Source organism: Suillus discolor (genome assembly GCF_016758755.1).
Source record: "Suillus discolor strain FC423 chromosome Unknown F5147scaffold_66, whole genome shotgun sequence".
Taxonomy (NCBI): domain Eukaryota; kingdom Fungi; phylum Basidiomycota; class Agaricomycetes; order Boletales; family Suillaceae; genus Suillus; species Suillus discolor.
The window spans coordinates 70,306-96,365 of record NW_024541313.1 but is presented as its reverse complement, the minus strand read 5'-3'; the positions used below and the strand labels follow the sequence as shown (position 1 = coordinate 96,365).

Genomic DNA, 26,060 nt, shown 5'->3' with positions numbered 1-26,060 from the left:
CCCCTTATATACTACTCTACTAGTGGCTATGCTACTGATTACTAATCTACTATTAAGGTTTCAAAGAATGTCATAGAATTTTCCAGACTGTTCCACCAAACTCCAGTGTTGTCTGATAGAATATTCCAGAATCTTTCAAATCAACATTAGTGGCTGTGCTCTGTGGCTATGCTAACCTGTGCTACAAAGCTATGTACACTACCTCTGCACTGCCTGAATGCTGTACTCTCAGCTGTGTTCAAACTTTGTTGAGATTCTCACAGTCTGATGTTAACTTGTTAAATACCATAGTGTTGGTCTTGCATATTTGCCATAATGAAGTATTGCATGTGTGTCATAATGTGCCACCAAGTCACATGAGACTGATTATGTAATGAAGTTTGAAGTCTTTCAAACTTTCCTCTCAGTACCGTAAAAATGAAAAACCCGTGTATGTGAATATGTCAGAACATGACACAAAACATACCCTAGAATATGTGAAAATGTGTGAGAAAATTCTAGAAGGTGTGAGAAACTGCTGACTAATTGACAAATTACAAGTTCGAAGGCAATCTTTCAGAAGGATAAGTATTATTTTAAACCGTTAAGTAGTACTGAGCAGATTTGAGCCCAAGAATACTCAAATAAAATATGGATGATACATAGAAAATTCTGGGTAGACCCATAGGCTATTATGAAAGGTATTATAAGCCAGATATTTGCCATGTTCATGTACAAAACAGGTTTTGTGCATGTCACCATTTGCAGTTGGTGAGTCCTTCGATCCTCATTCGAGCAAGAGCCATACTGATCCAAGTCGTTGCCCACCATTCGCAGAGAGTGAGTCCGTCGATCCTTGTTCAAGCAAGAGCCATGCTGATCCAAGTCGTTGCCCACCGTTTGCAGGAAGTGAGTCCGTCAATCCTCATTCGAGCAGGAGCCATGCTGATCCAAGTTGTTGCCCACCGTTCGCAGAATGTGAGTCCGTCAATCCTCATTCGAGCAGGAGCCATGCTGATCCAAGTCGTTGCCCACCATTCGCAGTATGTGAGTCCATCGATCCTCATTTGAGCAGGTGCCATGCTGATCCAAGTCATTGCCCACCATTCGCAGGATGTGAGTCCATCGATCCTCATTCGAGCAGGAGCCATGCTGATCCAAGTCGTTACCCACCGTTCGCAGAATGTGAGTCTGTCGATCCTCCTTCGACCCCCATCCATGCTGACCCATCAATAGGAAATACTTAACAGCGATCACGGTGTAGTGATACAGTCCAAATTACTCTCTGTGGTATGTCCAATCGGTGGCAGATTGTCCACATTTCTCATGTTGCGAATCTGTCAGTCCTCTGGCTCATCACCCTTGGAGAGTGTTGTTCAGCTCATTTCTGGTGAATTTTGATGCTACGTCATGATGAATCTCCTTATCATTGACCATCTAGCTGCTGTTATTATCTTCGAGCACTCTTTCCATATTTTGGACCAGCAGCTTTATCTTCAGGACAGGCAGAATTCTGATCCCTGCTTTATGTCACTCTGGAGCAGTACATGCCATCTCCGCAAGCAGCTGCTGTCAGGGAAGGTGTGAGTGTAGCTGTCCATGCATTCCAAGGATGCTCGTCTACTTCGAAAGTTAAGTGATTGTTTGGACACTTCCAGACAGGAAAACAATCCATTCGTGACTCCCAAAAGATGGAGTTGGTCAACACAATTTTTAAAATTGCTTTAGAGTATCGTCTGCGTATGTTTAGATGTTATTTTGTGGCAGCAATTCCGCTGATCTGTCGTCTTCAGCAAGACCTCAACCTCAAGCAGTGCAACACAATGCAGATGGTATTCCGATGTCGAGCTAATGTGTCTCAGTATGTTTCTTGAGTGGTCTGTTGAGGTAGTTTCAGGAGGTGGAATTGTACGAAGTGGTTGCATGATCATGAAATATAGCACTTTCTCTGGTATGGTGTATGGGTGTTTGAAGCACATGAGTCTCCCCCAGCTGAGATGGTGGTGAGATCTATTGGCTTGATAGTTCTCTTTGTCCAATTCAAGTGCATTGAGGTCGGGTATGCTCTACGTATGATTCTGCTCCACACCCTATCTCAACTTGTGTCGTTATTTTTAACACAAGATCTAATTTATTATCATTTCAGCATTACATGATATGGGACATTCTTGTTAACATCAGTGACACCAGTTGGTAGCTAAGACTGACTATTGGATAGATAATAGCCTTCGAAATCAAGCAGCAGACGCGCGTTGAAAGTTTCATTCTTTGAAAGACTGTGCAGTTTACTATGGCTCTGGATTATGAGTCAAGGGTGGATATCATGATCTATCATCCGTGCGCTCTGTGCATCCCTGGAGCCTACGGTTAGAACTGCATCATTCTCGTTTTCACTAAACAATAATTTCATCGACCGCATGCATTATCCTCTGAAATCTAAATGCATCTTTTCGGGGGACTGAGATGATGCCATTGTGAAATAAAGGAGAAATTGACTTACAAGATGTCTGTATTAGGTCTAAGGAGAAATTTGCAGCCTTGGATGACGCTTATACCATGGTCTTCAATGTAACCTGTAGCCTTTTCATCCGTATCTTATCAACGTGCGAGAGAGCATCTACAGAGGACCATGAGAAAATACTCGCCTCTCTGATCAGTCCAATGAGCTGAATCCCGTGTGAGGTCGGAGCTTGCTGCGACCGACGGCCATTATGATGATGTCCGACGTCGCCAAATGTCAGCATCCCCATATACAAATCAAGACACGGACAAAAATCGATGGGGTCGAGTTATGATACTGATACAAGAAATCGAACAGTGTTGGCGATCAGCGTATCGATTTGCAGTTGGGCCATCCTGTGACTACCTTGGTAAGTCGGATGGAGGGACTGTTGAGTCCACTTTATGAAATGAACATGGGAAAAGATGCGTGGCGGAAGGCATCAGCTGTGGGCACCATCCGAAATGATACTCCCAATCCACGCCATATTCTTTCCCTCTGCTGCTCCTTTCTGCATATCATGCTATAAACAGCGGATGCAGCAGGTAAGTATAAACCTCCCCTCTGCCTGACATGCCGATATTCTCATACACGAGCGCTGACATATCTGATGAGGAAGACAAGGTCGAAGATGCCTGTCATCAAGCTGATGGCAGCGGGTGTTGGCTGGTGACATGAGCTTGATAAGCCCCATGTTTACTAACTTTTGCTATGAAGTTGGGTCCATTCCACGTGGATGCATGCATTAGCGCGGACCACTCGTGGTGAAGTCCTGCGGGTGGATGCTGGGAAGGCGAATGTAGGGTGCTTGTACCATCCCATGGATGCAAAGGCTTATGTGGACTGTTGGTGCTGTGGGTAGCCTTTCTCCTTGAAGGAGCTGAGATATGATTTGTAAAAGGGGACCGGAGGCAAGGACCTTTGGACCAGTGGGATTGCGTGCCCAGATGGCCGGTACGTAGTCACTTACGCCAGAGTTCGGGTAATTGATGAATAAACTGAATTTATTGGACAGGTATGTAGCGTGCGGATGATGAATAGCATTATGAATTCATGAGTAGAGGCTGACGATGATGGAATGAAGTGTGCGGGAGGTCATTCAAATTCAAAGTTGGGGGCTGCCCCTTCAAAGCGCCTGATATGATAAATTTCAAATGAGTTGCTGCTTATTGATTACATAATGCTGGAATGAGACCAGTGTTGATCTGGTCATATTTGTCTGGGAGCTGGACATCGTCTGAGTCATCAACATCTGAGACACGCCGAGAAAAGACATATTTATGAATATTAATATATCGATTTTAAATGACTCCTGCTCGGTATGTACTATCATTCCCTGTAATATGTCCACGGTTCCTAATTTGCAAAATGTTATAACAATTCAACATCATGCTCAACTGGCTTCGAAAAAATTCAGGCATATGCAGGATACCTATAAATGATGTTTCACACAAGTAGAATAAAATATTCTTGAATGTTGCAGTTGCAAGAGATGAAATTGTGGCAATTTGCAACCTTTGTCCAACACAAATCACCCAGATCCCAAAGATCCTGCACAGGTACTCATAAAAATTTATGTGGGACACAAAGGGCACCTTCTTGGGATCTCATAAAACCAATTCAATAATAGTTACTCTCCCACACTAAGGTGCTACAGTGGTGTAATCAACAACAAGTCTGAAAACGTGACACCAGACAGGGGGGGTGCACAAATAATTCAATCTCCTCCTCGGCACACACAGCATCTACCTTCTGGTTGTATCATTCTCTCACACCATAGGAAGGCAACACATTCCTGCACTTCAGCCTCACTCTCAAGTCTCCACATACACATACTTGGCACCCTTATTTTGCACCAGTGAGTCACGGCAATACAGATTTTCGAGTTGGCAGCATGGTGTGGACTGAGGATGTGTATGCAGGAGGGCACCAATACTACATTCAGAGTAATTATTATTGTTAGTATTTAATAGATACTCTCAGTCAATAATAGTATCTGCGTTTTCGAGCCTTTCCAATGCAATCCGACACATGGAAGACTTCTGAGAGTGAAAGTCGATTGTGCCGCTACTATGCCGAGGCGTGACAGGCCAGTGACCAAAATTGTGCAGATTGGAGGGTGACCCTGAGTTTTCTCGGACTTGCTCCGACATCACACTACATTATTCTAAAAATCAGTAAAAATCAGATCCATGTAGAAGAGATATAAATCTATGATAGGTAAAATTTTCAAAAGAAAAAGTGATGTGGTCGAGGGGCTAGAAAAGATTTTATGAAAATGTTACACATTACACGGTTAGTTCTCAGGAGGGTCTGTGAGACCTTTGGGATGGTTTGTGTCTTAACAGGGGACTGGATGTGGTAATTCTAAGCATTTTCATCAAATATTACACATACATACTGCAAAATATGAATCTTACCCTTACTTTTGTGCGCATAACATACCTGTAAACAGAATGCTACATCATTGACAGGAATAATGTTAGCAGCACATTGTGATGAAATATAACACATACGATGAGCAAGTGATTTGATTGACCGGAACCAGAGGTCTGTGAGAGGTCTCAGATTGGCAGCTGTATGGTTATATTAGTGCAAATCAATCCATGAGTAGATGGTAGTTCTGACATTTTATAGGCGCGCAACAGATATTTGAGAATGCGTATATGAGATACACATTTGATAGTTAGACGGGGAAGTATGATTGCTTGCGTCAGGTGCTGGTGTTGATAATCACACCATAGAAAGAATGTCACAAATAAATGCATTAGATGCTACTGAATGGAACAAAGGCTATAGTAATACATAGACAGACGGTGACACTACCAAATGAGCCCAGTATGAATTGCTTTCTGCCAGTGAACAGTTACTTTGTCGAAAGTTGGAATAAGGGAGTGAGTAGACACATATCGCTTCATGTCATCTTGGAGACATGACGTGAAAAACCTTGAATGATTGTCAATAATTGACGTGAAAAAGGAGAAAAAACGATTACGTCTCGACTATCTTTTCATGTTCCAATGGTGTCTTCCCAATGGCATGAGCTTCCTGCCTGACATCACGAAGGAGAAGGTCGACAAATTCCCAATATTCGGTTGATACCCAGTTCGTGCCTTCTCTATCGTATCGGCGACTGTGACTCCATCAGGTTCTTCATTCTCACTTGTGGCTGGACCTGGACCTGGGGCCTCGGGGGAGTCAATAACTTCAGAGTCCCTGTTCTCCATGACAGCAACAGTGCTGTCCTGAGCTGCCGATGTGGCCTTAGCCTGCTCAACGACGGTCTGGAAGCTGACAAAGGTACTGCGCTGTTCAATGGCACATTGTCAGGAAGTGGTAAGAACAAAACAGGAGTAGGAGGCTCGTGCTTACCAGAAAGGCAAAGTGCGCCCAGTGTGCCACTGTAACTTCGTGACCCATTGATGCTAGAGACTTCGCGAGGACAGATATATTTGCCTTGGTTTTGAGGCTATGATTGATCTTTGAAACATGTGAGTGCGAAAAATCTCATTAAAAATGTTGAGTACTTTTTGCTTCATGCTCCCCCGCTGTGCGGTCAAATTCTCCTCGATGAATGTAGTCACCACGTCCGACATCTCTGAATCCTCGAAAGTTCCATCAGGAATTTTGAAAGTCGTAGGGTGTTTCTTTGCATAGGCCTTGAGTTGTGTGAATTAGTATACTGAGCAGCGTACACAAGGTCCATGCTCACAATGACATTGTCTGCAAGCTCAAGGACATATCCTGTCAGGTTTGGTGATAGCAAACATGCACGTAATCTATCTTTCATGATACCCTTGAACCACGATGAGCCATGAATCACACGAAAGTTCGGGCAGTTACCTTGAAATCATCCGAAGCAATAAAGTCCTGACTTGCAGATCGTTTGGCGGCCCTTTGCATTGCGAGCAGGGTTGCCATCAAATTTAAGAACATCTCCTTGACAGGACTTGACCTGGCATTGGACTGGTCAGTCAATGTTTAGAGATCATTATATTAGTGACTTACATTGAGAAAGTCATCCAAAGCATTGTCAGGCAGGCCATGGGCCTTGCAAGCATCGGTAGCAAATTGTTTGAGCCATTTTCTTTTATGTTCACTGTCAATATCATTGTCTGCTGAATCACTTCATGGGCGTCTTGCTGGAGTTGTGGGGGGACTCAAACTTGTGGCCCTGCAGTCGGCCACCAAGTCTGTCGTGGGAGTATTTTCCCTGGCATTCACAAGACCAGCGACTGGAGCGGAAGAACCATGCAGGGCAGCAGCTGGTGCTTGGAGGAGTCTGAATTGTGTCAACAGACTTGGATGAGCCATTTAGTGAGGATCAACTCAGCGCAGGGCAAAGGAACGAGACACAACAACAGACATACTTATAGTAATCGATGTAGTTTGTAGTTTGTATTGAAAGTAAATATTAAAATGTCTATTGTCCATCATAAGTGCGGAAATTATGAAGAAAATGACCTGGAATACCACTTGCAGCGGGCAGGTGGGGGGGCATGTGCTGCACGACAGATAATTGACTAAAATCTTGAGGTGGATATGAAGTGTGAGTAAAGTTATCGGTTGGTGGAGCATGCCCTTGATGTTGCAGACGAGCTGGTTCAGAAGGGCCCACGTGCATCTGCCAGTAGCCATGCGGCTGTAGAGTTCCTGAGGGCAAATAAGCGAGGATGTCAGATCATGAAAACGAGGCTTCATTTTGTAACATAGCACCAGCTGGCGGGGTGCTATAGACCTGCTGCGGGCATTGCAATTGAGATGCAAGATCAGAGGGTCCCAGATCTGGGCCAGTCACAAGCTTCTTCTTCAGCACTACTTTACCCTTGCCTTTCATTCACGTGGCTTTGCTTGCGCTATGATCAAAGGCCAGGGGTGGGTCATTCTCCCTCGCTTTCTCTGGGTCGATGGGATTAGCACTGTCCGATGCCTTCTTTTGGCGCACGAGTGCTGCAGCATGGAGACGTACAGCCTGGTGATCCGATATACATGGCATGCTGATCTGGGCGCGTATATCCGGTGGAAGTAGAGCTGAGATGTGTTGGTAATTGTGAAGCGCGTGGGTATTGAGGAAGTAGGTGTTAGTAGGTGCATGATAAACGAGCTGCTGGAGTCTCATTGTGATGATGTGCTCCTGCCGCTCTTGCACATTCCGGATGCCACAGTTTGCTCCAGACGATGCGCAGTCATGTTGAATGTTGACAACACACAATATTTCCTTATGTAAACTCTCAGTATGCGCACAAAGAGCAATGAAAATAAGACTTACATTGGGTGTAAGGACAGCAATATCGTCAATGTCCGGAAATCTGAGGCACAGCACATGTAATTGAGGGTGTAGTTCAGCTGACGAGAATTCGAGACACTGAATGACGACATGTGTTGTGATGCGTCCTTGGTGTGGCACGAGTATTTCAATGACTTTGCCGATAGAGAGCTAGAACAGAGAAGCAACACTTAGTAAGATGCCGCTTTGCAATATATCATTGCTTACCTCATCCAAACACATCTGATTATGCCTCATGATGACATGGCTCCCCAGCGGCGCACTGCTGTGATCTGCCACTATGAAGGAATCACACTTGTAAAAAAGCGAGGCGACAGGGAATTGATGCTTTCCAGGAGGAAGAAGTGTGGTCTGTGTCGAACACCATTCAACTGGTGGGACTTTGCCCCCCGCATCCTTGTGAGTTGGCAAATGAACTAATCCTACCAGGACATTAACAGGTGGTTTGAGTGTGATTGAAACATTACTTACCGACTGGTTTTTCATTTGTGGTGGGTAAGCCTATCAAGCGGCGTTGTTCAGGGTGTGTGGCCATGTACGCAGTGATGTTGTTACCAGCATGCACCCATTTCCGTGTCTTCAGGTCACACCAGAAACCTCCAGTTATGATGTGCTTGACAACATCAAAGCCACCAAAGGTATGACAAGTATCACAACTGGGAGCTTGACGGTTGCTGTAGATTGATGATAGATGGAAAATATGGTTAAATGACTCGAAGCGCTCAGTTGAGAACAGAATCGCCAGCCCAAAGTGCTGTATGAAAGCTGGAAGGTGGAGGAGGAAGTGGAACTTTGCCTTCGTGATGAGGATACTGGGTGCACATTTAGCGCTGATACTGAGAAAGTCATCGATCGTCCATGATAGATTGGCCTTAAAATATGAATGAGACAATAACTACTTTTGAAGATGAGAGTGTGATGCACCAGGTAATCTTCAGTATTCTCAATTACCGTGTGCCAGAGAAGCACCACGAGCTTGCCAATCACAGTCCAACCATCGAGAACTGAGCGTGGAACAAGGTCGTAGATCAGGTATGGCATTACCTGTGCAAGGCTCTTAAAATGCTTGCCAATCAAACCTCCTTTGAAACAGCAGATGTACTCTGCTCCAAGAGTCGGTGAATTCAAGCCTTCCTTGTTGACAGATTCCAGTCGCATCTGGAATGTATTGAGCAAGTGATTTTTATCGAGTATCCATACTGTCTGGCCCCAGAAGTACTTGACGACACCGAGAAGGACAGTATGTAGGATTTCCGTGGGCGTGTCTTGATGAACATTGACACTTGGCATACCAAGAAGTGGGTTGATATGATCATCAAGCGAATAACCATTTAGCGCAGCCTCAAGCTCACGGTCAAGCTGTACACAAACATCTGCTTCAGAAATGGGAGGCTTCCCGGCCTCACGTTTGCGAAGCTGTTTTCCAAGCTCAAGAAGGCAATTTATGATCGCCGATGTAGCTGCATCTCGGTGAAGGTTCAACGATACAGCGAGGCACGAACAATGCTCCTGACTGTATCTATAATTGTTGTAAGGTCGTGCGTTGCCTAGTCTGCTATACTTGAGACGACAAGTGCGTTCGACCCTAAAGGGGAAGCGAGTGCAGCAAGGATCTAGAGGTATGCGCTGAAAGCGCTACTGGTTGGCCAATGCGAAGCGCGAGAAAGCGCAGGTGTGCGCAAGGCGCGGGAATGCGCGCGTGTATGGCGCGAAGCGTGGGAAAGTGTGCGCGTGTATACAGATACGAGAGAGAGTAAGAGTGAGTTTGCTTAAGTGATGATATGATGTAAGACAAGAGAAGAGAGATGCGAGGTGTAAACAAATAGATTTCTACTATGTTCTGCTAGGTGAACAGTGGGTAGTAACCAGTAAGTCCTCTGTCGTTCTGGTGGGAGAGTAAGTTTTTTTTAAGTATGTACTGCTGGCGCTTAAGTATGGCGCCTAAGCGCTGTCATGCGGAGCCGAAGCGCTACCGAGTAAGGTATGTAAAGATATATGTAAGTAAGGGTCCATGATAAAAATAAAGATGGAACGATATGCAAATGTGAGAAATGGAAATATACGCACTAGGGAACTTGGTGGACAGTGGATGGATGCTTCCGGATGGCTGGCGCTATAGGGCGCTACAGCGCGGGAAAGCGCGCGCGCATATACATCGTGAAGCGCAGGAAAGGTACGCGCGCATGGCGCGCGTTGCGCGGGAAAGCTGCGCCTCATATAGAGATAGCTGCAGGTAGCACACAGAGTGATGCTACAAGTTCGTGCCATGTACTCCCCAGTGAAAACTGCCATATTGCACAATGAGAGGCATGAGTCTCTACATTGGGTCCCTGTTGATGCCACAGCACTCTGAATTTTGGTGGTTCCACCAGGCAGTTTTGCAAGCTCGACCTGCTCTTTTACCTGCGCCAGCGTTTCCTCTGGTGTTCGAAGTTCAGCGGACTATAAGTACATTAGTTTAGAAACACACAGAATGTCTGGATGAACCTTGAATATACTACAGTAACCCGCATCAGACTTCTTGTCTACAGTCATGCCACCAACTTTGCACGTCCGGCAAAAAAATTGCACCTCAGCCCGCCATGGCTGCATTCTTCGGCCTGCCGTGAAGATACTGTGAGGGATGAGCATGACTTCTTCGTGGTATTTACAATCCCACGCAATAACACCGTTATCTGCAGCCTTTCTGAGCGCATGATCCCCATCAGACACAAGTAGTTGATATAATAGCATACATACTGAATAGATTGCGTCACAGCTCGCATGAGCTCCAAGGGAGTCGCGTGGGGTGATGACGACACAAATCAGATGCAAAATTCTTTTTCAAGCATTTCACAGGGCATGGCAGCATTCGACATATATACGACGTGGTGTTTATTCCACTGCTTTGAGATATTTCCCGATACATCATCCATGAAGACGATGAGCGGGACGCTTAAGACCATGCGGCCACCTGATTTCTCCCGAAGGGGATTTGGCATGAGATGGGCATGCGAAGAAGACGAATCTTGAGATAGTGCATCAAGTAATATCAAGATGAGCATGATACGAGCTCACCTGTAAAGCCGCATGAAAACTCCTTAGAGCAAGCTTGAATATCCTTGAAGGTGCGCGAGAACGTTGATACTGGTGTGATGACCTGTTCAGGATCAACTGAAAATCCCTCCTGTATACAATGCTGGATGAGTCAAAGTCACATGATTAGAATGATCTTACCTCTGTCCAAGTGACAGAATGTCCCAAAGACAATATTTCAGCGTCATGGTCAGCAGATACCTGCGCCTGAAAGAACTTCTTAGGAATAAAATAGTCTTTCGACATTTGTTGGAGGAGCTCATCGACAAAGAATATGTTCCCGTCAACATGAACACTCGGTGTTGCAAGATTGTCGGGAAGACCATGAAGCATTTTCTCGCCATGGTGAATCTGCGACATTCGACCTTGACCATCCTCGGGGTAGTCCCACTTAGTCAGTTGCGTGAGTGGATTGGAATAATCCTAAGATCAACAAGTGAGCCAACGCGCATTGACGATACTAGTTCCAAGACTTACTTTTGTGATGGCCTTGCCTACCGAGTTGATATAAAAAATATTGCCAGAGGCCGCAGTAACTTTCTCAGTCGGGTTTCCAACGAGTTCCTTGATCCTATCCTGTGCCTTCCGGAGACTATGAAGTGAGGGGACACCTGTTGCCCCGAGCGCAGTTGCCCAATTCAGAATGGCCTTCTTTGTGCTTCGGAGAATCGAAGATGGGGTGAGCTAAAGAGAAGATGCGTGATAAATTCCTGCTTTTAGAGTTAATGTGAGTGTAGCTATTGGGAGAATGACAGAACTTACAGATGTTGTCGCCCATGGAAAAGTCGGTGCATCCAGAGGAACCTCCGAGTTTGAAGCTGGGCCATCAGTTTCTGGGGATACACCTGGCCGTAGCATTAATAATGGAATGTGTGAATGTAAAACAGACTGTACGTACCTGAAAGGTCTATTCCATGATTGTCCGGCTCGAGACCATCATCAAGGTTCATGTCAATATCATCTGTCTCCATACCCAGCTCATCAGAGCTGGGGGGTAAGGGACAGGAAAACAGCGACTCTCCTCGCTGAAGAGCTGCCTGCATCTCTTCATAGTAGTCCACATGCAAAAATGTGCATGCTGACGCTGTGCCATGCCACAGCTCCTTGATCGGGAAGTAAGACTCGTCATCCTCCGCATCGTCATTTATAGTATCTGTCAGTGGAGGTGTCACATTTTCAGACATAGGATCAGAAGGTGGCTGGCCCCAAGAAGGTTCATCGTGTAAGGTCAGGTCGGATGGCTCAAGCATGTTGAAGTCGATGTTGGGCTGAAAACCGGGTGGAGGGGTTGCATGGCTACGGTGCAGTGCATGTGAGAGATTCCGTTGGTGCTTCTTTGTTCAGTCATGGGCAGCAATGTGACATTGGCGCATTGTCAGGATGGTATCCCTTAGCTTTGGGCACACCTTGCATATAACATGGCCCGTCTCGCTGGCTTGTGCATACACTGCAAATAAAATTAGTTTACATTTGAAGGCTTTGACATAAGACTGACCAAAAGGATCCAAGTCTACAGTTTTCTTCTTCGGCTGCATTGGTGAGGCTCTAACGTTTTACTGTTTGACTTGAATGATTGAGAAAATGAACATGGATAGGTGCCCGCACAAGAGTATTCATATGCTCTTATATGAGCATCTACACATGTTCAGCATGCTGGTGAGGTCCAGTGAGGTCAAGGGCATGAGTGATCCGGTGGCAGAATTTGGATTGATCGATCGTTGATTGTGATGAAGCAGAACTTGAACTCACATGATGACCAACAGCAACTTGCAACATTGTTTCAACACACCTTCAAACCTCTGGCAACCATGTCTCTTACAAGAGCCAGCACGGATACTCTCCATGTCGATACGGTATACGATGAAAATGGACTTAGTCTTGCCTCTCTTTGCTTATCTATCCGCTTTGTCGGAAACATACAGTCACAGTTGCAAAACCCACCCACATTTATTGTCAGTCAATGTTTTTTTTGCGTCGTCTTCCATCTCACAAAAAATTTCAGCCACTAAAAGTCTCTATCCATATTCCTGAAGCATATGCCAGTCAAATTTCACCCATTGTAGAATGTATCAGCCTACATGTTGCTTTGAGCGGTCCGCCCATCATTGAATAGTCTACCAGAGGTAATTGGACTGCCCACACAGATACGTCAATGATAACATTATATGTAGGGCAGCTTTCCCTTCTTTCCTCTTGCACCCAGCTTCAATCACCTCAATGGTCGGACTTGGGCAGTGCTTGCCGATACCATTCAAGATTGGCTTGTGAACAATATTTCTTTGACACGTTCAGATGTGTGGTTGTGGGGCCGTGAATTTTTTTGGATGGCATTTGTTGCAGCATTTCCTGGATTTCTGCACCGAGAATGGCCACTGTGGGACCCAAAGATTGGCATGGAGGGCGAGTTTATCACCTATTGGATGTCTGACTTTGGTTCAGGCAGTGAGTGATCGCCCGACGACGTCCGGACTGGTGTGTGTTACAGGCATCCGTAACACCTACTGGAGCCCCAGCTCTGCCTATGCCAGCCCCCCGCTCTGCTAGACTCCCGACGCGGCGGCACGCCGCCTGCACTTAGAAAGACAGTGGTCTGGACTGCTGTGACACCACCCCTGGCCTAGATGGCCTTGTACCTGATCCATGGAGGCTGTACGCCTCATGGTCACCCTAGATCAGCGCATGTATACCACATGTCGCTTCATGAAGATCCGGAGTGCCCTTGGCGCCTCATGTACTTATGCGCAGTCGCACTTGGCGCTGCATGCTTGATCAGAGGTTAAGCCTCATGTACCTTATCTGACCCTCACGTCTTGTTATCATAGATCCTAGATATACTATAGATTACTGACTGAGCTTGAACACTTACATGTAGCACATATAAGTAGACAGATTATTGTACTTAGACTTTACTTTAATCTACTAGGTTCATCCCAGAACTTGTTCAGCTAAGCCTCCCAGCTCAGCTGCCTAAGACCGCACTTCTAAGTCGGTCCCCGCTTCTTAGCCGTATCCGCTAGCCCTGTATCTCGACGAGCGCCATCTTACTGAGATCACCGGAGGAACCCTTGACGTTCCGTCAAGCCGAGAACCACCCTTAGCTTCAGTAGGCTCACTCGAGCCGTCGCTAAGAAGACCTATCCTAGTTCGCACACGCCGACCAACGGTCAGCATAACAGTGTGTGGAGAAAATTTCATGATCTCGCAACTATGCTATACCCGCTTCCTCTCTTTCAGGAATATTGATTCCTACATTCATCCATGTACCTCATACCCATGTATTTTGTGTCGACCTTATTTACGCATAGAATAGGACAATGCATGTATTATTTTCTCCCATCCTTCTGGCCAAAAATCAATCTGTTTCAAAATTTGCAATGCAATGCTTGAGCTTACTATTACTGAGCGGGTCTCAGCACTGAGCTGAAATCACAACAACCAAGCAATCTGCATTAGATCTACTATAGTGGTCACCTAGACCTCAGTGTTGATGTTCGCCAGATATTCGAGCAATGACTTGTTGACCTCATGAGCTGAGCATCACATTAAGGTTTATATTACAGTGACATGTCTACATCACTTGCGGGTGCTATCACTGTTTGCCAGACCTTTCTTAGGCCCTTCAAAACACTGGTTCTTAATACAGGCAAAAAATTGTATCGCTAGGACCATTGGTCTATATATTTTTAATTGGTTCCTTGCGTGCTTAATTGCGACCGGACTGAGGTACACAATTGAACTTCCGTCAAATGTTAGGTAAAGCAAAAACCACGTTTGGCCGTGTACAGGGAATGATAGTACGTCCGGAACTTCGCGGTATGTATACAGACCATAAATTCACACGAACTTCAAGCATACACATTTACCGAAGGAGAAGAACACCGTCCTGCTCTCATATAGCTATCCGCTCAATGTTTGATCGTGTCCAACACAGTCCCCGAGAATGCTATAGATGTAGATGGCGTGCTGCAACAACACAGGTCGACCACTCTGTGATTCTCCTACATGAATGCTGCACAACGACAAGCGACTAGGTATACCGAGTCTTTCGAACTTTCGACAACCACTCAAACTCAAGCTCAGTGGACCGCAAGCAAGACTAGGCACAGCCGATCATTTTCAGATAAATTCAAACACCCACATTGCTCGAGCAGTACTAAAATTTGTCTAAAACAACAGAGTGCTGGTTGGCGAACTAGATATTGCACCATGAACCATGATACTAAAGCGAAAGCAGAAACATAACTCACTGTCGCGGTGCCCCGCTCTGGCTTCCGGTTGAGCGCTCGACCCTTCGACCGACTATCCCTGGCAGTTACGACCGCTCTAAGGCGCACAGGTCAGTCTTGTGGTTGAATCCTAGTTGCACAGCGACCTGCTCATACTCACTCCATAATCGTAACAAATCATGTCATCGCAGCAATCAGAACTTATAGTGCAATATTGACCCGTGTTCCCACATGCACTGACAGACATAGATGCTGTCAAAGCAACAACAACGGCGAGGAGGGAGAAACACATTTTCTGTGCGAGATGTTATGGAATATTCTGAGGGGGATCTCGGATGATATCTCTGAGGATGAAGAATCATTATAGGAGGACGGCCAGCTTTTATATTGACGGACACGTATCTGATCGATTTGGCCCAATTGTTGTTGCTAAGATGGCAGAAATTTTGGCAGAACCTGCAGGTGTGTTGAATTACAAACATTGTGTCGTGACCCAATCTCTCAGTCATCACTTCATCATTTGAATATGCAGTGACCCTGCGCAACGACAAAATAGCGAGGCCAGAGTATAACAAGACGAACTCAATATTACAAGATTACAAGCATCATTCTTGTAACGAGGAACTATTCAGCGCATCAGCTGGGCTTGCGCAAGACTAGGCGAGGAGAGGTTGGGACAGTTCAGAATACTGAGAGCAAACAGCCCAGGTACCTATCCCTGCTCTAGCATAGTTACCCACCCAATGTTTGATCGTGTCTAACACAGTCCCCTAGAATGTTATAGATGTAGATGCCACAGCAACGCAGGTCAACCGCTCTGTAATCGACCGCCCTCAAGCCACATGAATGCTACACAACGACAAGCGACTAGGTATGTACCATCAATCATGATACCAAAGCGAAAGCAGAAACGTGACTCACTGTCGCGACGTGCTGCTCGGGCTGCCAGCTCGATTTTCGATTGACTAGTACTCGCAGTAGCAATCGCCCTAAGGCGTGCAGGTGAGTCATGTGGTTGAATCCTGGTTGCACAGCGACCTGCTCATACTCATGCCATCATCATAACAGGCCAAGTCAGTAGTGCAGCAATCGAGATCTGTGATGCAAGTTTGACCCCGGGTCGAACACGACGACGACGAGGGAGAAACGCATTTTCTGTGCGAGGTGTTATGGAATATTCTGAGAGGGAGATCTCGAACGATATCTCTGAGAATGAAGAAACACTATAGGACGACGGCCAGCTTTCATATCCTGCATATACTTATGAGCACAATTCTCATCGATTTGGCAGAATTGCTATAGCTATTGCAATGAGATGGCAGAAAATTCGGTAGAACCTGCAGGTGTGTTCAATTATAAACATTGTATTACTAGATGTCCACGGGAGTTCGCGCATTTTTGGCAAAACGGTTATTACTCCACATCGCACAAACAAACAAAATTAATTCTTTGACAGTTCGATAGCGTGACATCGAAAGTACAACGTCTGCTAGTTTTTTTTTCGAAAATTGACGTGTTGAGTCCAGCGGAGAGTTACCGCGCAGAAAAGTGCATTTTCCCTAGAGTTCGCGCACTTCGTCACACTATGTCACACGTCTGCCGCGATGCCTTTTCACGCTCCGCAGAATTCGCACCGTTTAAATGTTGTGAAGTTGTGCATGTGTAAAGCATTTCGGCATTGCGGAGTTTTGATTACACAGTCTCTATGTAACGCTTTGGGCAGATTGTCACGTCTGGGGCTTATTTCTTCATCGCAGATGATCCTGACAAGCATGTGCCCCGAATAAATTTGTTTTAGTATTCTCTAATCATGTATATAACCATCTCACAATATTCCAGAATTATATGTGGAGATCTGACCTTTAGAGTGAGCCTTCTATGCCTCTCGCACTGATAAGTTGCCCATGGAACAAGATCTACTTCGATTTTCTTCAAAAAAAATATATGGCAGTGTGTATTATGTTTGGTCGAATCCAGATCTATCATGGATAAGGATTCTGTGCAGAATTGCGTGTGCTAGAGTCAATGCGCGGACTCTTGGGACACACGGACTCGTGGGACCATCTAGTATAACCCAACCTCTTCATCGCTTCATCATTTGACCCCGCAGTGACCCTGCGCAGCGACGAAATTGAGAAGTTGGTGTTCATTCTCGTGAATCTCATCGATACTTCCGATATCTACTCTTCACTATTTTGAAAATAAGATAAAGATGAAGCTAGCCTCAGAGACCTAAATACTTAGCTCAGGTTTCTGACATGACTGATAGACATGAAGCATCGTGATAAATTGCAAACAATCATGGTTGTACACAAGCTCAGGTACGGCCCATTTTCGTCACTCATGCTCAAAGGTCTCTGAATCAATGTTGTAGCGTGACAGGATCTTCGACATAGCTGGCTTTCCTTTTAACAACACCTCTCCGTACGATGTTTGGTATATATCGTAAACCATACAACAAGTACGGCACTTGCTGCGATTGGTGCAAATATTCATTGAGATGAAATTTATCTGTAACATAAAAGACCAGCTTACGCGGTCTTGGTGGGATCAGCTGTCGGTCCAACGTCTATCTTATCGACCATGTTCATCATCATTGCGCTGAACACTTGGCTGTGCAAGTACTACGTACAAATCACGTTAGATCGGATGCAACGACGACAAATAAGATAGCCATCACCTTATGAGGGTCGCGGAAGTTCCACACATCGACGATGTCAGTGTGAAGCACATATAGACCATCTCACATCTTGCGGTTCTTGAACGTTGGGCATGACACAAGCGCTTGACGATATCCTGCAAGACATGAAAATTTAGGTTGTATCATGAACGCGAAACTGGGACAGACTTTTCTTACCAGCCCTGACACTGCGTAAATCATGAGATAAGAATGAAGCAAGTAAGACTCACTTAATTAATGCTTTTATTTTGAGTATAGGATGTACTCGCCGAGCGATGGAGGTCATCATCACAGCCTCGGGCGTAGAATGCTGACCGACGCAGTTTTCAGTTATCTGGATCAGGTGGGCAAGGGTCTCCCTATAACAATCTTCGGCTGCAATGTTACATTTCAGAGGCACGCATGAACCCGTCAGGGTATTGGTACACACTAGAGTACCTCGGCTTCTGCTTTGTTCTTTGCGAGTTCTTGTATGAATTTGTCGCTAAAGGTATAGTCATCGATTTACTTACTGTTTCCCAGCGTTCCATCACGTTTCAATGTGAGGAATTCCTCTGCTCCCGTCTCTAGCAAATGTGCACTTGCACGGGGTATTTGAAAACAAAGCCTTCCATGTATTTTGTCAGTCCACCATAACGGAGTGCTTGAAATAGAATCTCTACCAAACAGCATGCAACTGATGTTGTGGAGACATGTCCCTCCGATGGTCAATGAATCTTGGACTATTCTCAGGTTGTCTTTTTCCCCTGGTTCAAAACCTATGCTATCGTGGAGAACATACCTGTCGTTCTGCGGTGAGATGAACTCATGGTCGATGCTGGCTTCGCCTGGCTTATCGCGCGCAATGATCTATTGGCAGTATGAGTAGTTGTGCTAGTTGAAGCGTCGCGTTCAGCTCACCGTGTTTTCCGCCGTTTCGTCCGCTCCAAATACGTGGTTGATCAGTGATGACTGGTCAACGCCAGTCTGTTAGTAAAAGCACGTCATCAACACTGGTCTGATATGGGAGAAAACCAGATACCTTTCCTATAACAAGAATTCGGAACCTTCAACCTTTCTAATCAGTCTAACAAGCTGAATTCCGTGTGAGATCTGAGCTTGCTGCGACCGACGGCCATTATGATAACGTCCGACGTCGCCCAGTATCAGCATTCTCGTGTACAAATCAAGACATGGACAAAAATCCTGATCTTTCGATGGGGTCGAGTTATGATACTGACACAAGAAATCGAACAGTGTTGGCGATCAGCGTATCGCTTTGCAGTTGGGCCATCCTGCGACTGCCTTCGTAAGCCGGACGGATGGACTGTTGAGTCCACTTTATGAAATGGACACGGGAAAAGATGCGTGGCGGAAGACATCAGCTGTGGGCACCATCCGAAATGATACTCCCAATCCACGCCGCATATTTTCCCTCTGCTGCTCCCTTCTGCGTATCATGCTATAACAGCGGATGCAGCAGGTAAGCATAACCCTCCCCTCTGCCTGACATGCCGATATTCTCATACACGAGCGCTGACATATCTGATGAGGAAGACAAGGTCGAAGATGCCTGTCATTGAGCTGACGACGACGGGTGTTGGCTGGTGACACGAACTTGATAACCCGCATGTTTACTAGAGATGGCCGGTACGTAGTCGGCGGTCGCTTACGCCGGGGCCCGGAGTGCGGGTAATTGATGAATAAACTGAATTTATTGGACAGGTATGTACATGTAGCGTGCGGATCATGAATTCATGAGTGGAGGCGGACAATGACATCGATATCTGAAACAAGCCTGCATGAATGTATTGATTTCGACTTCTTCGACTCATACAGACTATAAATTCACACAAACTTCACGCATACCTTTACGGCACATTTACGTATACCGAAGAAGAACACGTCCTGCCAGTGCTCTGTAGCTATCCGCTCAATGTTTGATCGTGTCCAACACTATTAATAGTATCCTTTGCGTGAGTCATGGCCTTATTCATCTTCAGACACTCATATCTGTAAAAAATGAACGCTTGAATGCTAACGGCGGTGCAGAATTGGGAGAAGGGGGGTGATGAAATATCAAAGAGGCTCCGTCGAGTCGCAAGATGGGTAATTCGAAATTCTGCTTCTGAGCTGACGAGGAGTCAATTGTCCATGAAATTGTGCATAATGACGGGTGATCCCTATCGTAATAGCAAAGACTTTCGATAGGTTATAAGCTCTAGTAGCAAATATAAATGAAGTTGAAGTACAATACATAAATAAACTAGCTTTACACCAGGTCAAGGTCATGCTATACACGCTTCAGCTTTGGCTGCCTTCGCCGATTGAACAGAGTACAATGGTACGCCATCCTGCTCTGGAGTGTCCATTCGCTCCATGTTGACTCCATCTGTTATATCTGATAAAAATACTATAGACGTAGGCGCTGCAGATGTTGCAGTAACGCGGGTCGACCACTCGCGTGTGATTGCCCGTCCCCGTGCTACACGGATGATGATGAGCAGTTGAGAAATGCCCTAGATTCCACATGTTCAAGTTAGTATCAGAGACGCATGCTACATAGACTTTTGTCTGCTTACCTGAACACTGGTAATGGAAAAGTTGAATAGATTGGAGACGCCGTCAGAATTCGACGCAATGGAAACTATAAGAATCACGCAGAAAACAGAGTATAGCATGGCGGACTCGATGAGCATGAGCACGACGGTATCATAGGTGCTAGAATTATATTGGGCCACGGCCTGCTTCATCCGGCTTCGCATGGTGAGTAAACGATTCGTCACAAGAATCGTATAAATTAGAGTGAACCCTACTTCCATGCAGAAGTAGAGAAGCATGGTGTTCATCTTGAAAAATTTGGTCCCGGTGCTCGCCTGGATCAGGATGAGAACAGACACTGCTGCTGAAGATGTCAGTGATGACTCTCGCTTGGTAAATGGTATACTGCACCAATCATGGCAATGAAGAAGGTGATCATTGGGACCATCACCGATCTTTCCCGACACCAAATTATAAAACATCGATGAAGCTAGTATCTCAAGCATCAGGTTTGCGCCAGTTTAAATGGCGAACTATCCAGCTTACAAGCAAGCTTGCATACACCAGCCCATGATAAAATAACTAGGACTAGATGTCAATACTAGAGGCCTGAAGGTGGGATGAGCAGGGAGCTTACGCGGCAAGTGCTACAATGTTTATGCGATACTTCAGTGCGTTCTCGATTAGCTCGACCGGACCACCAGGTGTATCGCGAAGGTCTATCCAAATCATTTCTGTATATCTCGCGTCCGCAGCATAGCTTATCGTCCCCAGCACGAACGTGATGAAAATGTAAAAAAGAAGTACGATGCGATTATTTGCGATTTTTCCACCATATCGAGGACGTTGCATCAGAGCAGCCGCGGCTTGTACTGTAAGGAGAGCGAATATGCCTAGTACGTGTATTAATTCCTGAAATGTCGTATTTTGATCAAAAACGCACCGTAGGACACTCCGCCTAACATCATTCCATCGAGACGAGATCGTTCGAGCCATAAATTTGTTTGCGGAGTGTCGGATAACGTGACACCAGATTTGGTCAGTGCCAACTGGCCGGAGAATACAGGGAGTCCGAGATCAACTGGCCGACTGCCCATGACAATAACTTGAACCAAGAGAACAGTAATTAGCAGGGAACAACTGGGGAAATGCAACGTTGGGTTACATGGATAAGTCCGAAATTCATGTTAAGTATCAACGCGCATCATGTTGTGAATATTTGCGTGGTATGCCAGCGGCCATAAGTAGTAATTGCCAATGATTCTTCAATTACGGTAGGTATCAGGCACCGCACATCAGGGCACTGATCCGGGGCCGGGCTATTGTTGGCAGAGTGCTGCCAATATTGACTCTACAACTCTTCATAAGTATTGATTGACCAGAATTTTAAAAATCACTTGGCCACTTTTTGACAGAGGCATTTATACTAGCTACTTTAGTGAGTCAATTGTTAACCTAACCTTACTTGTGGGGCTTGTGCGGCGCGGTACAAATGTTGTGGCGAAACCTTGGAACCGGCGTGAGTCCGTGACGCACGCACACTTTTGAAGAGGTAGAGAGACCTTCGTTTGAACTTGCACCCATAAAATACATCCAAAATGACTACGAAATCAGAACACCTGGAGAGAAAGTAACTCTTCTACAAGGCAACGCCGATTCCTAGAGATAGAAAGTAGGAAACAAGTCTACATCTAAAACACAACATTTCGTCCCATACTCGTAATCGTAATCGTTAAGCCATGATACTGTGCAACTTGATACAGAGGGGAAGATGTATCTTTTAGTGTTAAAAGAGTTCGTCTAAATGTCTACAACGGGCTGACTTCGGAGCGACTGCCGCAGGCCTGTGGATCTCATGATGTATGTGACCGGCCATGCAAGCCGTCGCCAGAATCCAGCACCCGGCTCGTGAAACGGCGAGTGAGATTGAAATGCAACTACAAGCCATGCAGTGAGTACAGTAAATGTAACAGAAACAGTCACATAATTGGCTAGAGTTTCCGTGGCACCGCTGATAATTTCTCTGACATTCATTCCAAATACCGACTGAAAGAAAGTTATCAGATACATCACTGAGAGAATGACATTGGACATACTGCGATGAAACTGGCAGGGAGGAAAATCATTGTTAGGTAGGAAATCTATCGAGGTATTTAGTATCGTCAAGCGAATTAAAATACCAACCTACTTGTTTCATTGAGGCCGAATCACGAACTGTTGCTGTCGTCAGATCTTGCATCCGTCGACTATCGACAAAGTTCACAGTCGCTTTAGCCTGGACATCGAAATTAATAGTGCTCAAATCTAGCGGAGCAAACATACGAACGAGGTCTGTGATATTTCTCAATTGGAAACCTAGCCTGTCAATTTCCGAAAGGAGGTTATCGCATTCCTTGCGCATCAGTTTATTCGTGTCCCTTCTTGAATGTTCAGTAAATTCGGAGGACTCCAGACCGGGATTCGGCGTGTTCCTGACGAAATTCACAGATTTGCGGAAATCCTCGAGAAGTGAAGCATAATGAAGTAGCTGAGCCTGGATAGTGTGTAACTCAGTCGTAAGATGGCTATCATTCGTCAGCAGCACGTTTGTTTCCTGCATAATGACATAGCTTGAATGATTGAACGAGACAAACGATAAAGATGCGTACCAGCCAGTTCATGTGAGTGTACAGATGGTCCAAGGATTCGTCCCAGGCATAGAGCCCATACCAAAGGATAGCCAAGAAGACAAATGATGGATCCTTAGACTGTTCGAATATCTTCTGCCAATACACGCTCTCTCCTACTTTGTGGACTAGATTTTTCAATCGCTCCGCAGTTGTCCTATCCCACTGAGCATTTGGGTGGTAAGATATGATAGTGCTGCCACTAGGGTCGGATGATCTTATCATATGCAGAGCGAGCAGGTCTTGAAGAAGGTACTTTTCCGCTGACGGGCGGCGAACTAAAAACTTTTGAATAATAATAACATCAATTAGGGGGAGGACTGCACCAGAGCGAAGACGAAGTGACTCTTGTGTGTCTATAGCCCTCTCATTGTCTGGAAAACGATCAGGTTAAATTTTGCATAGGTGCATAGAACTCGCACCCGAAATGTGCTTGTTTTGCGAGGATGGTGCAGTCACCTCCCATGATACGGCGCGTACGAATAGAAGAGTGACCGTAATGTCTGATGGTGTGTTTGACGCGCTGTCGGGTAGACCATGAAAACCACTTACGATCTCCTTTTTTCTTGATAACTTCTTCTTGGTATCGAGAAGGGATCCAGTTCAACGAGGACGTGAAAAAGAACGGTTCGATGTTGTACCTATTTACATTCATCCTCGGACACATGTTGGAAAAAACTTGAGTATAGTACCTTGTTCCCAGCATCTGGAGCACAGGGTGTTTCATGTTGTCGACAAGCAACACCCTAAGACGAAGGCCTGTCGGCTGCAGCGACATATGATCAAATCGCTTGCAATAACTCATACCTATTCCTTACCTGTATCTGCAAATGATCCCAAAGCTTATTTAAAGCGCGTTCATCGACATCAATGGGTGGACCGGTATCCTGAGCCGGCTTGAATGATCCTGTTCCAAGTACATCGACATAATAGATCCTGCATTTTTCTCGAGGGTCCTTGGAACAATTTTCGACCATCTTACACCGTGAGATTCGATCGGTGACCCAGTTACCGAACAAGGATTGAGGATAACCCCTCCATTTCAATTGTTCCACTGACTCTCTTGCTGGTGAAGTAGGCTCTGCCTCTAACTTAGTGTCCGACTCGAGGTCCATCCATGGCCAAGGTCCAGATGGGGCAGCATGCCGATATCTGCAAAGAAATCATCAAAATTAAGTGTTTTGGGCTCACGAGCATGTTCCGAATACGATGGATACTCACATCGGTGCAGGTGTTTTTGGGGGTTTACTGCTGTGTGTTGTATGAGTTCCAGGAGTTCCATGACTATTGTTGCCCCAACGAATATTGTTCAATGGGAAACGAGCATGATTGGTAGAGGACATGGGAAAAGTAAAGGGGAGGAAGAGATAGAACTGAGAGGAAGATGGTGCAAATACGTTGACGCCGGCGCGCTTGGTAAGTTCCTTTCCAAGTTCCTCATTACGTACGATGATAGGCACGGTCAATTGATGAACGGCATGCGGCGGCTGTCCGGCTATCACTGACCTGCAGCAACCCGCAAGGAGATAGCCGTGGCCCGTGACGTCTTAACGCAGGTGAATCAATGACTACTGTTGAAGTGAGTATACTATGCTTCAATCGGTAAGATTGAAGGAAACTGCACACCAGTTCTTGAATTTGGACTACGTATGATAACTCATCGACACCATCCTTCCCCGGTTTCCGTGATGGAATGGTAATTTGACAAAGGATTGACGTTTTGAAGGACACAGCTTCATGAATTCTGACAGTTGCGGTCCTCCACTCGGACTCACATCTGGTACGAGAGCGTTACGCAAATATTAAAACTTGAAGATCAGCGTCTTGTCGATGAACATATCCAAGGGCCCGTTGCTTCTAGTGTTGATTAAATTTTTATGTGAAAGTAGAGTGCGAGGACGTGATGTTCGGGTCAAAGTCTATGATATCATTGACGTAAAATTGGTCATCGAAGTCACTGAGTCACAGCGTGTACAACAATTATGCTCGCCGCCAACAGTGAAGTAAACCTCAGTGGGAGCCACATCATGATGCTACCCATCGTTCTAGTCCAACATTATAGTTCACCAGTGGGCGCCTCACATCGGCATTGCATCAGAACCATCAAAGATGTGACTTGACAATGGACATACTCAACTTGCGAGAGCGCGCTCTCGTTAATCCTACCTGTTGTAGCGGCGTAGGACGCCTATCCCCGATTCCCGGACATCGGTTCTTGCCTCAGAAGTTCGGGGGTTTGTTATCTGAGCTCAACTTCGATTCTGGAACACACTCAGTGGTGGACAAGGCCGCGGTAATCTCAGGCTGGTCAGGGCATTTGAAAAACATTGCCAAGGCAAAGATGTGACAAACGCGAAAGCGCGGCGGGCATACAAATACAACTGGTATAATACGGATATCAATATGTTCTGGAAGGTGAAGACGCACACTATTATGACGTTTGCAACTTCCCTCATTATTGACTAGTGACTACTCGTCATCAACCATTGTCTCTAGCCATGCCTTTGGACTAGTGTCCTCTTCTGCATACGACACGCTCGCGTATTCCATATTCGGCTTCCGGTCTGCACCGTCGTTATGTGCGACTCGATGAGGTTATCGCCTTTCGTACAGATAACGATGTCCCGACGCTCGCGCCAGCGGGAATCTGCGCCAAGACAACACTCGTAAAGACTGCGCGGGAGGTCAATGGCTGGTCGAGATCGAATGTTTCCTTCAAGCACACGCAGTATGCGAAGGTTACGATCACCAGCCTACAGGAAATTGCAAATGGCGAGAGAACAGCCTAATAGCCATCGGATGCCGCACAAAGGTGCGGGGACGAGTAAGTGCTCACCTGGGCGCGTGCCAAGACGAACAGTGTGGGATTATGATGTAAATCGGCCCGGGCTTACGCTTGAATACCGTCACCACTACTAGTCCATTTACTGATTCTAGTCTTCCTTTCAACAGTTCCTTCCAACTCGCAAATGCTGAGTAAGAGCTGTACTGATTGTGGCACTCCGGCAGACTTGTCTCCAACACCACCAGCTTCAGTGGACTTCCTTCAATGATAAGCCTCATCAATTATCCGTGATCACATTTACAAAATGATCAGAGGTTTCGGTCACAAGGTAACTTGTAGTAC

General features: G+C 45.8%; 9 protein-coding genes across 9 annotated transcripts; 2 read left to right on the top strand and 7 right to left on the bottom strand.

Moving 5' to 3' along the window:
* Positions 1 to 852: 852 nt before the first annotated feature.
* Positions 853 to 1,831, top strand: F5147DRAFT_778055 (uncharacterized protein; the record flags this gene model as incomplete). Its single annotated transcript, XM_041442069.1, has 8 exons — positions 853 to 888; positions 955 to 1,026; positions 1,093 to 1,164; positions 1,216 to 1,269; positions 1,324 to 1,369; positions 1,421 to 1,560; positions 1,638 to 1,719; positions 1,773 to 1,831. 8 exons carry the CDS (start codon positions 853 to 855, stop codon positions 1,829 to 1,831), a joined length of 561 nt encoding a protein of 186 aa, XP_041288482.1.
* Positions 1,832 to 3,522: 1,691 nt separating this feature from the next.
* On the bottom strand, positions 3,523 to 6,540 carry F5147DRAFT_656388 (uncharacterized protein; the record flags this gene model as incomplete). Its single annotated transcript, XM_041434108.1, has 16 exons — positions 3,523 to 3,614; positions 3,657 to 3,731; positions 3,912 to 4,030; positions 4,316 to 4,414; positions 4,511 to 4,636; positions 4,767 to 4,846; positions 4,877 to 4,904; positions 4,925 to 4,938; positions 4,996 to 5,031; positions 5,350 to 5,425; positions 5,537 to 5,787; positions 5,852 to 5,959; positions 6,007 to 6,138; positions 6,192 to 6,275; positions 6,323 to 6,434; positions 6,488 to 6,540. 16 exons carry the CDS (start codon positions 6,538 to 6,540, stop codon positions 3,523 to 3,525), a joined length of 1,485 nt encoding a protein of 494 aa, XP_041288481.1.
* Positions 6,541 to 7,316: 776 nt separating this feature from the next.
* On the bottom strand, positions 7,317 to 7,697 carry F5147DRAFT_583668 (uncharacterized protein; the record flags this gene model as incomplete). Its single annotated transcript, XM_041431739.1, has 1 exon — positions 7,317 to 7,697. A coding segment is annotated over one exon (381 nt), but the record flags the coding sequence as incomplete, so codon positions are not given.
* A 661-nt stretch (positions 7,698 to 8,358) lies between these two features.
* F5147DRAFT_524147 (uncharacterized protein) lies at positions 8,359 to 8,571 on the bottom strand (the record flags this gene model as incomplete). Its single annotated transcript, XM_041429958.1, has 1 exon — positions 8,359 to 8,571. A coding segment is annotated over one exon (213 nt), but the record flags the coding sequence as incomplete, so codon positions are not given.
* Positions 8,572 to 8,949: 378 nt separating this feature from the next.
* F5147DRAFT_747487 (uncharacterized protein) lies at positions 8,950 to 12,091 on the bottom strand (the record flags this gene model as incomplete). The annotated part of the gene is made up of 10 exons (XM_041439956.1): positions 8,950 to 8,984; positions 9,119 to 9,232; positions 10,088 to 10,208; positions 10,254 to 10,441; positions 10,603 to 10,719; positions 10,824 to 10,932; positions 10,983 to 11,264; positions 11,319 to 11,492; positions 11,685 to 11,686; positions 11,740 to 12,091. 10 exons carry the CDS (start codon positions 12,089 to 12,091, stop codon positions 8,950 to 8,952), a joined length of 1,494 nt encoding a protein of 497 aa, XP_041288478.1.
* A 933-nt stretch (positions 12,092 to 13,024) lies between these two features.
* On the top strand, positions 13,025 to 13,267 carry F5147DRAFT_549150 (uncharacterized protein; the record flags this gene model as incomplete). Its single annotated transcript, XM_041430379.1, has 1 exon — positions 13,025 to 13,267. A coding segment is annotated over one exon (243 nt), but the record flags the coding sequence as incomplete, so codon positions are not given.
* A 4,331-nt stretch (positions 13,268 to 17,598) lies between these two features.
* On the bottom strand, positions 17,599 to 19,378 carry F5147DRAFT_763408 (uncharacterized protein; the record flags this gene model as incomplete). Its single annotated transcript, XM_041440637.1, has 11 exons — positions 18,968 to 19,378; positions 18,769 to 18,793; positions 18,648 to 18,713; positions 18,529 to 18,596; positions 18,410 to 18,463; positions 18,260 to 18,354; positions 18,135 to 18,231; positions 17,978 to 18,106; positions 17,916 to 17,929; positions 17,815 to 17,863; positions 17,599 to 17,680 (listed from the first exon to the last, which is right to left on the bottom strand). Exons 1-11 carry the CDS (start codon positions 19,018 to 19,020, stop codon positions 17,599 to 17,601), a joined length of 732 nt encoding a protein of 243 aa, XP_041288476.1. The 5' UTR covers positions 19,021 to 19,378.
* A 486-nt stretch (positions 19,379 to 19,864) lies between these two features.
* Positions 19,865 to 21,441, bottom strand: F5147DRAFT_715337 (uncharacterized protein). Its single transcript, XM_041438535.1, is given in 7 exon segments — positions 19,865 to 20,245; positions 20,309 to 20,628; positions 20,679 to 20,757; positions 20,768 to 20,772; positions 20,818 to 20,849; positions 20,905 to 21,160; positions 21,211 to 21,441. The coding sequence occupies 7 exon segments, from the start codon at positions 21,362 to 21,364 to the stop codon at positions 20,015 to 20,017; spliced, it is 1,077 nt and encodes a 358-aa protein (XP_041288475.1). The 5' UTR covers positions 21,365 to 21,441; the 3' UTR covers positions 19,865 to 20,014.
* A 557-nt stretch (positions 21,442 to 21,998) lies between these two features.
* Positions 21,999 to 24,478, bottom strand: F5147DRAFT_370624 (uncharacterized protein). The gene is made up of 11 exons (XM_041429422.1): positions 24,155 to 24,478; positions 23,752 to 24,085; positions 23,626 to 23,699; positions 23,486 to 23,574; positions 23,356 to 23,436; positions 23,260 to 23,307; positions 22,916 to 23,211; positions 22,594 to 22,860; positions 22,456 to 22,542; positions 22,364 to 22,408; positions 21,999 to 22,313 (listed from the first exon to the last, which is right to left on the bottom strand). The coding sequence occupies exons 1-11, from the start codon at positions 24,274 to 24,276 to the stop codon at positions 22,068 to 22,070; spliced, it is 1,689 nt and encodes a 562-aa protein (XP_041288474.1). The 5' UTR covers positions 24,277 to 24,478; the 3' UTR covers positions 21,999 to 22,067.
* Between the last annotated feature and the right edge of the window lie 1,582 nt (positions 24,479 to 26,060).

Excerpts from the sequence above, each read along its gene's own strand:
- F5147DRAFT_715337 (XM_041438535.1), bottom strand. The coding sequence starts at position 21,364 with ATGGGCAGTCGGCCAGTTGATCTCGGACTCCCTGTATTCTCCGGCCAG. Across the intron at positions 20,850-20,904 it reads AACATTGTAGCACTTGCCGC|TTATTTTATCATGGGCTGGT; the intron begins GTAAGCTCCCTG and ends ATCTAGTCCTAG. Across the intron at positions 20,629-20,678 it reads CTTCTTCATTGCCATGATTG|CAGTGTCTGTTCTCATCCTG; the intron begins GTGCAGTATACC and ends CATCTTCAGCAG.
- F5147DRAFT_370624 (XM_041429422.1), bottom strand. The coding sequence starts at position 24,276 with ATGTCCTCTACCAATCATGCTCGTTTCCCATTGAACAATATTCGTTGG. Across the intron at positions 24,086-24,154 it reads CCAAAAACACCTGCACCGAT|ATATCGGCATGCTGCCCCAT; the intron begins GTGAGTATCCAT and ends ATTTCTTTGCAG. Across the intron at positions 23,437-23,485 it reads TATCAAGAAAAAAGGAGATC|ACATTACGGTCACTCTTCTA; the intron begins GTAAGTGGTTTT and ends ACACACCATCAG.